Genomic DNA, 9,348 nt, shown 5'->3' with positions numbered 1-9,348 from the left:
AGTACATCTTCCTTACTAACATCGACCTCCTCTAGCCTACCAGCCTGTTTCACACTGTCCTCCTCTACAACTGGGTCCCTCTCAGTTGTGAATACCGAAGAAAAGTATTCATTAAGGACCTCTCCTATCTCTTTAGGCTCCGTGCACAAATTCTCTTTACAATCCTTGAACGGCCCTACCCTTTCTCTGGTCATTCTCTTATTCCTTACATACTATATTTCATTCATCTACACAGAGGACCATTGGATATACCTGGGCACTGCTCAACCACTCCATCGGGCACTGGCTTTCACATTCTCATCTATCCTACGCAAAGAAATCCCCTCAATAATTCTTAATTTGATCAGTTTGCATGTCTTAGAAAATAGCAGCAGGCCATTCAGCCCCTGATCCACCATTCTAGATCATCAACCTCATTGCCATGTTCTCACCCAATCCATTGATGCAATGGGTCTCCAGAAATCTATCGATCTCTGCCTTGTCTCTGCCAGAGACTTTTTCCTAGGGTGGAGGTAGCTATTATGAGGAGGCATAGTTTTAAAGTGAGTGGAGGTAGATATAGGGGAGACGTCAGGGGTAGGTTCTTTACTCAGAGAGTGGACGGGGCGTGGAATGCATTGCCGGAGAGGGTAGTGGAGTCGGCCTCATTAGGGGCATTTAAGCAGCTATTAGATAGGCATATGGATGATAGTATAAGGTAGGGGTGGAGGTTAGACAGACCTTAGGATTAGGGTAAAAGTTCGGCACAACATCGTGGGCCGAAGGGCCTGTACTGTGCTGTACTGTTTTTTGTTCTATTGAGCGTACTCCATGATTGAGCTTCCACTACCCCTGGAGGAGAGGAAAATTCAACACTTTCTGGGAATGAAATTCCTCCCCATCTCAATGGCCAACTCCTTATAGAGTCATGGAGTCATACGGCATGGAAGCAGATTCTTTGGTCCAACCGGTCCATGCTGAACATAACCCCAAACTAAACTAGTCCCACCTGCCTGCTCCTGGTCCATATCCCTCCAAACCTTTCCTATTGAAAATCCATCCAAATGTCTTTTAAACATTGTAATGTACCCGCTTCCAATCCTGAGCTTCCAGATTCCACAGCCAGGGGGGCACATTGTCCCCACATCTCCCTAACCAAGTCCTTTCGAAAGCTGGTATATTTAAACGAGATCACCCCTCAACTCTGGAGGAAGCAGGCACAGTCTCCTCAATCTCTCTGAGCCTAAGGTCACTCTTGCACTGAAGCCTTTGTCCTGTACCACATCAATGCCCATTGATGAGTTAATGCCCATTCAAGGCTGACTCCTGATCGGTGAGCTGTGCCTGCACGCTTGCCTTCATTGCTCAGACCTTTGAGTGTAGGAGTTGGGACATCATAGTGAGGTTGTACAGGACATGGGTGAGGCCTCTTCTGGAGCACTGTGTGCAGTTCTGATTGCCCTGTTATAGAAAGGATATTATTAAATTGGAGAGGATGAAGAAAAGATTTACAAGGATATTACTGGGAATGGAGGGTTTGAGTTATAAGGAGAGGCTGGATAGGCTGGGATGTTTTTCACTGGAGCATAGGAGGCTGAGGGGTGACTTTGTAGAAGCTTATAAATTCATGAAGGGTAGAGGTAAGGTGAGAGGCAGGTGTCTGTTCCCTAGGGTGGGTGGTTTCAAGACTAGAGGACATATTTTTAAGGTGAGAGGAGAAAAATTTTAAAAAAGTCACAAGGAGCAACTTTTTTTACACAGAGAATAGTTTGTGCATGGAATGAACTTCCTGAGTAAGTGGTGGATGTGGGCACAGTTACAACGTTTAAAAAGACATTTGGATAAATACATGAATAGGAAAGGTTTGGAGGGATATGGGCCAGGAGCAGGCAGGTGGGACTGGTTTAGTTTGGGATTGTGGTCGGCATGGACTGGTTGGACCGAAGGGTCTGTTTCCGTGTTGTATGACTCTCTGACTGTATGAAAGGCTGGATAGGCTGGGACTATTTTCCCCTGGAGCATCGGACTCTGAGAGGTGACCTTATAAATGTTCAGAAAATCATGAAGAGCTTGGACAGGGTGAGTAGCCAAGGTCTGTTTTCCCAGGGTGGGGGAGTCAAAAACTAGAGGGGCATAGATTTAGGGTGAGAGAGGCAAGACTTAAAAGGGAACTGAGGGGCAACTTTGTCATGCAGAGGGTGGTGTGTGTATGGATCGAGCTGCTGGACATTTAAAAGACATTTGGGCAGGTAGATGAATAGGAAGGGTTTAGAGGGATATGGGCTAAATGCAGGCAAATGGGACTAGTTCAGTTTGGGAAACTTGGGCCGTAGGGTCTGTTTCTGCGCCGTATGACTCTATGATCAATTCGCTGTGGGAACAGTCTTGGCTAAGAGTGATCATCAGAGGTTTTAGAGTAGTAATGAAAAAGAGGAAGAAACAACCTAAAAGAGAATGTTTTAAATCGAAAGAATGAAGAATTCAATCAGATCTGAAGGGACATAGCCAGGTTAAACTGGAACCAAAGATTGTATTCAAATAATTGCTTAGAAGTACACAATATTGACTTTGCAAAAAGGAGACACTAAGTCAAAGATTTTCATCTTGCTCACATCAGGCAAGAAAACCAAACTTGGAAAGGGAACACTAATTTACATGGCATGAGAAGTGGGTGCCAATTAGTTGGATTATGGTTGGCATGGAGATGCAACAGGAACTGTTCACTGTTAATCTGAGTTCGTTGGTTAATTAAACTCCAATCAGGCTCTCTTACATCAAAGCATTGTACCTTTGTACCTTAATCCCTGTTGCATTCTCCATAACAATATCCTGAGCATCAGAATCTGCCTTTCCTGATCTGAGTTTTCCTTCAGCTAACTAAGATTAACAATTTTTAGTCAGGGATATTTCCCATCCCTAATTGCCCAGAGGGCAGTTAAGAGTCAACCGCATTGGCTCTGATCTGGAGTCACATATAAGCCAGATAAGGACAGCAGATAAAAGGACATTAGTGACCTAGATGGGCTTTTATGACAGCGATTTCATGATCATCATTAAACTTTTAAAATCCAATTTTTTTCTTATTGAATTCAAATTCCACCATCAGCCATGGTGCGATCGAACCTAAATCCCCAAAACATTAGCCTAGAGGATCTGGATTACTAATAACCCTCCTATAACTGAGAACAGTTCCTGTTGTATCTCCATACCAACAATGGTCCAACCAATCAACAACCTTTTCTCATGCCAAAGAAGTTGGTATTTCCATTCCCAGTTCCTTGCATCCCACTCCTGATGAGTGCAAGACAAAATGTTCCAACTTCATGTCTCCTTTTAACAATGCATTATGAATGTGAGGTTTTATAAGAGGATTATGATTTGGAAGAGAGTTTTTCAATTTCAGATAAAACATGGACATGGAGAGAGTTTGGTGAATGGTTACGAGTTCTCCCTGGTAGTCTGTGACGATGTCTGTATGTCACAGTTTCCTATTCGGTGATTGATTATTTTAGCTTGGGGGGGGGGGTTAGTGGAGTAAGTGGCTCAAGTGTTTGAGAGAGACTAAAGCTGCAGCTCCCAGCTATGACTAGATATAAATGAAAGTGCTATTTTAAGTCCTGTAAATTAACTGAAGTCAGAACAGTACTCTGAAATAAATAAGCTAGACAATCCAAATATTTTCTATTCACAATCTTTTCTATAAAGATACAACTCTCAATTTATCCAGTACCTTTGAAGATTTGTGATTGTGGAGCCTGATCAAACCCCTTCAATGAGTTCTATCAGGCTTTCATCCAGCAAAATCCTAACTCGAGTTGTCTCCAAGTCTGAATAGTTTAAGACTGAAGGCACAGTCCAGCCCAGTGGCTGGGCCATGTTGTACCCGTTACCTGGTGAGCCGGATTTCTAGCTGGCTTGTCAAGTATTCACTGGGTAATACTGTGTGCTCGAATATGACCAGCTCTCTCACGTAGTTGATGGCTATGCAGTATTCGGTGAGGGTCAGGTGATGTTTGTCCATGCTGGAACATAGAAACAGGTTTTATGCTGTTTTTCCCGATCAATCACTGGCGACATTACAGGGCATTGCTGAAAGGAAAGCCTTGCTGTTGACGCTTTTGTTTAAACCCTCCCTTCTTGAAATGAGGGTATCACTGGCTAGGCAAACGTTCTTTGCCCATCCCTCATCAGGACACAATTGCAAGAATGCCACATTTTAAAGGGCACAATTTATACTGGAGGAGGAAAAAGAACGCTGATTGCCTGCCCAGCAGGTTGCCATGGTGAAGGTGCCAGGGTCTGGTGTATTCCCCATGGCAATGGCTCAACCAATCAGCATCAACGTGCCTATTTTGAATATAAACAACAGTGTTGGGTATAACTATAGCTACTGTGATGATGCTGTCATCTTAAGACATTATTTTGTCCTTTTGTTTGAAGAGAGGTTGTAAGGCAGAGGTAACAAGCCAGGTACTGAACATTACTTGAATAAACAGCTTGGGAGACTTTGTGTTTTTTTTTAACAGCCTTATTGGGTATGGGCAGCTCTCACAGATCAGGATTTCTGGGTTTTGGCTTCTCAGTGGTGTCAGAAGCTTTTGAGGTCTCAACACAGTTGGAAGCTTCAGTGAAATGTCTCCTAACTGCTACTCTCTGTCAATTTCCTCTTGATGTCTTCCTCCTGGATTGGAGAACTGCATGTGAGAATCTATGTCTAAATTTGCCTTTTTGCCAAGGGGTGTGTTTATGGGATGTCACTAAATTGGAACAGTTAGTTTGTAATAATTACTGTATCTATTATTTGGTTAAGCTTTCCAATACAGTTGTAATTCTAACTTCCTCTTTTTTTGGTTGTATTTTAACTACAGAGTTTAAATAAATTGTGCTTTGTTTAACATCGAGCAGTTTGACCAATTGCATTGTATCTGAACATGGCACTTTTAAGACAAGAAAAAGTTGGGGTCTAGGCTACCTTCTTAAAGTATATTGAGGGGGTCTGGTCTGGTCCATAACAATACCTGTTGCACTGGCAGCAGAGAACCTCCACACGAACTGAGATTAAGCTTAGGTTAAGGTGCACACCGTATATCCTCTGACCTCCATCCCCCTCACTTACTTGGTGTCAACGACTCTGTCCTTACGCAGGCTCTCTATTCCCGGCTTTTCTCGGTTGGGCTCCACTTTCTTGCTGACTGGCTTCTTGCGTTTCTTGTTGACAGCTTTGCTGATGGTCTGAGCTGTGTACTTGGGCAGGAGCTGAGGAGGAACGAGCCCAGGAGCAGATACATGTTAGTACAACAAACCTCCACCAGAAACGAGATCACTTCCCCCACCCACATCAGCCATTAGCCTCACTCACCTTTTCACTGAGGTTATGTTGTTCATAACACAGTTGGATCATACAGCCACTGGCCTGTTTGGCGATTTCATCCAGAAAGTTGTTGCACAGACCCAGGCTTCGTTTCTGGAGGACATTGTACTGCCCCGGAGAGAAACAAAACAGCGTTCAGTTCTTACCCTCACTTCATAGAAAACACTGACTCCAGTCAGACCGGCAAGAGAGATCACCAATGTGTGCCAATCTTCACTTCTGGTGGCACTCACCATGATTCTGGAAGGTAATAGCTGAGCTTTGAGGGTGCCAAAGTAACTGCACTATCTCCGCTTGAGTGAAGACAATTAGCTCATGCAAATGCTATAGCCCCCAATCCAAATAATAGTTCTCCGGCAACCTGTGACCCTCCCTCACAACGTCAGGCTGACTCTGAGCTAGGTGGCAGCACAGATGCTGTCTTGGAGTTGGTTTAATATAATGGGTCACCCTGGAGTTGACAAACTGCGATGAAGTCACTTCCTAGAGACCTCCTCTCATGCTTCAGGCCTACATTCCAGACCAACGTGTCCATCCTGGTGTGACGCACAGCTTTCTGAGAGCAATCGGAAATCAGCCAATTAGCCAAGCAGGCTATCCTTCCAATCTTTAACCTTCAAGACCTGTAAAGATAAGCTTTTAAAGAATTCGACAAAAATAATGTTTTTTTTCTGTCCCTGAGATTTTATTTCTTCAGGGCCATACATCGCAGTGTCCAGGAGATTGACCTTCAATTCCGGCCCAATCCTGGACAGGTGGCAACCTTAGGCCCCAATTCTGGACATGGGAACCGGCCTATGTCAGTTCCTTTAAGAACATAGAAATTGGAGGAGACCATTCAGCCCATTGAACCTATCCTGGCATTAAATTCAATCTATATCTTAAGCCCACCTATTTAACCTGAGCTCTGAAACCCCTTTGCCAACTATCAACATCAGCTTTCAATTTTCCAATTGCCACAATATCTTTATAGAGTGAACGTTCTATGTTTTGGACTCTTCAAACTTAAAAAAAAAGCTTTCTGTCTTGTTCACATCAGGACAGAATCACAAGAATGCCGAATCTCAGAACTTTGCCAACTACAAAAGCAGCCAACTCCGAGACAGGGTGCCCTCCTGTGTTGACGCAGTCACACTGTGGAGATTTCTATGTTCTGGGCAGGTACCTGCGCTGCTCTGCACCAAAACCCAACCAGAAGGAGAAATCCGGCTCACAGGAGCCAGTCGGTGTGGCCAACTGTGGCTGATCTCTGAGATTGAAAGAATGATGGTGAGGTGGGTAACTATGAAAAGAATTGTGACGTACAGACGGAGAGGCAAAGATTTGCAGTAACTGACCTCTTCGGGGCACATGTCATGGATACAGCTCGAGAAGTGGGAGCAGACCATCGGAAACGCGATCAGGTACGGCAGCTGCGTGGGCTCCTCGATGCTTTGAGAAAACACCTTCTCGAACAAACGCGGGTAGAAACTGCCACAGAAAAGGGGCATTTGTCAAAGTGGGCAAAATCGTAACTGAGCAGAAGAGACAACGGAATAATATGGAACCCATACAGTAGTCGACAAGGATTATATGCGATCCTGACCTTAATGCACAGACTGACATTCCCAAAGGCACCAAAGACGCCAACTCAAAGTGGAGAGGTGAGCTGGAGGAGTGTGACATGTGGGAAGACAGTGGTTTGAGTTTTGACAAAACTTTTGCAAGCAGCAAAGGGAAAAATGAAGGAATCTGATTGGGAGGGAGCGCGGGAGGTGGAGGAAGGGCATTGGTTTCAAAAGGACAGGAACAATGGACCCAATGAGCCCCAAGCCTGGCACTTTGGGGAGGGGGCATGTTGTACTACACTGGGAGCTGTGAAAGGGTTAATACTGAGGAGTGCCTTAAGCATGACCCTGCTGCAACAATGTCATGGGTTTGTGGACAGAGCAGCTCTTGAAGGAGTGATCCATCTCACAGACATTTTGTTAATCAGATGGGATTTTTATGACATTCGATGATCGTCATCATGGTCACCACCACTTATGATTCCAGATTTAAATGATCCATTTTAAATTCCTCCAGGTGTCATGATGAGATTTGAACTCCTGCTCTAGACATGATGGCTCAGTGGTTAGCACTGCTGCCTCACGGCGCCAGGGACCCAGGTTTGATTCCACCCTCAGGCAATTGTCTGTGTGGAGTTTGCCCATTCTTCTTGTGTCTGTGTGGGTTTCCTCCGGGTGCTCCAGTTTCATCCCACAGTCCAAAGATGTACAGGTTAGGGTGGATTGGCCGTGCCCAGTGTTCAGGGGTAATTAGCTATGAGAAATGCATGGGTGAGATCGGTCTGGGTGGGATGATCTTCAGAAGGTTGGTGTGGACTCAATGGGCCAAATGGCCTCCTTCCACACTGTAGGGGATTCTATGATGAGGGCTCTGTGTCTGTACTTGACGGAGTTTAGAAGGATGGGGGGGTGGGATCTGATTGAAACTTACAGAATACGGAGAGGCCTGGATACAGCAGATGTGGAGAAGATGTTTCCACTAAGTAGGAGAGTCTAGGACCTGAGGGCACAGCCTCAGAATGAAGGGACAACCCTTTAGAACTGAAATAAGGAGGAATTTCTTCAGCCAGAGGGTGGTGAATCTGTGGGACTCATTGCTGCAGAGGGCTGTGGGGGCCAAGTCATTGAGTGTATTTAAACAGAGACAGAGAGGCTCTTGATTGGTAAGGGGATCAAGGGTTACAGCGAGAAGGCAGGAGAATGTGGTTGAGTAACATATCAGCCATAATCAAATGTTGGAGCAGACTTGATGGGCTGAATGGCCTAATTCTGCTCCTGTATCTCCTATGGTCTGATGCACCAGCGCATGTCAAGAATGCAGTTGTTGTAAATTGGGGAGAAATGGAGGGAATTAAACACAGAAGTAGGAAGGTTATGCTGCTGTTATACAGGGTACTGGTGAGACCACATCTGAAACACAGTGTGTGATAGTGATCACTGTACTTATAGAAGGACGTTAATGCATTAGAAGCAGTTCAGAGAAGGTTTACCAGAGTAATCCCTGGAATGAGTGGATTCCCTTATTGGGTAGGGCTAGACAGGCGAGGCCTGTATCCTCTGGAGTTTACCAGAGTCAAAGGTAACTGAATTGAACTATATCAGATCCTGAGGGGATGTGACCAGGTAGAGCAGCCCTGAAGGAATTGAATGACCTCCTCCAGCTCCTGATTTGCATGTTAGCCTGACCTTCACAGTCAATGTAAGGAGAAGAAAGAGGGTTCTGTCACTCGGTAACAATACACAGGGAGTTTGGGCTCGCTTACTGGGTTAACAGGAAGCAGTGTCTCTGTGTACTCATCATGTACCAACCAGAACAAGGTGAGGTCAGCTGTCTCCTCCAACAGACCGTGTAAATTGTCCAGCAGCTTCGTGTGGAAGATGATGGTGTTCATCAGAGAGGCAAGTTTCAGGTTTTCACGAAGGATCAGCGGCGTTTTGGCAACACTGGTATAGGCCTGGAATGCAGCAGGAAACCAGTAGAACTCACTCACAGATGCCAAGGAAGGATGCCACAATGTCAAATCGGCAAATCCCATCAGATCCCGATCAGATCCCATCACTTTCTGTCACGGCATCAGAACCCAGCACATTTCCTTATCCTAACATGTCATTGCACTCCATCCCATCCCAAATCATGCCAATGCTTATTGCCATCAAAATGTCAGCTCTGGCTCATTGACATCACTCACATCACATGTGGAATGTGTGGTGCAGTGCTAGTGTTGCTACCTCAGAACCAAGAGGCCTGTTTTCAAGTCCCAACTGCTCCATTGCGCAATATCCCAGACCATGCCAATAACAAATATCAGACAGACGGTCACTCTTTGTTGCAAAATACACATTAAGACCTAAATGCAGAAAAATCAAGGGTAACATTTCCAGGCAGGACTGAGGTAGCGCCGCACTGTCAGAGGGTCAATGCTGGGGGAGTGCCGCACTGTCGGAGGGTCA

General features: G+C 45.2%; 1 protein-coding gene across 1 annotated transcript in view; it reads right to left on the bottom strand.

Moving 5' to 3' along the window:
* Positions 1-9,348, bottom strand: part of LOC109925934 (nck-associated protein 1-like) — a 63,378-nt gene that overhangs the window by 19,362 nt on the left and 34,668 nt on the right. Inside the window, exons 16-20 of the mRNA XM_048618993.1 lie at positions 8,707-8,852; positions 6,688-6,820; positions 5,339-5,458; positions 5,096-5,235; positions 3,870-4,001 (exon numbers count right to left, since the gene is read on the bottom strand). Of these exons, the coding sequence (XP_048474950.1) occupies positions 3,870-4,001; positions 5,096-5,235; positions 5,339-5,458; positions 6,688-6,820; positions 8,707-8,852 (671 nt within the window). The remainder of the gene's footprint in view (positions 1-3,869; positions 4,002-5,095; positions 5,236-5,338; positions 5,459-6,687; positions 6,821-8,706; positions 8,853-9,348) is intronic.

The sequence above is a fragment of the Rhincodon typus genome, chromosome 41, assembly GCF_021869965.1.
Source record: "Rhincodon typus isolate 14 chromosome 41, sRhiTyp1.1, whole genome shotgun sequence".
Taxonomy (NCBI): domain Eukaryota; kingdom Metazoa; phylum Chordata; class Chondrichthyes; order Orectolobiformes; family Rhincodontidae; genus Rhincodon; species Rhincodon typus.
Note: the sequence above shows the minus strand (reverse complement) of the source record. Positions and strands in the feature narration are given on the sequence as shown.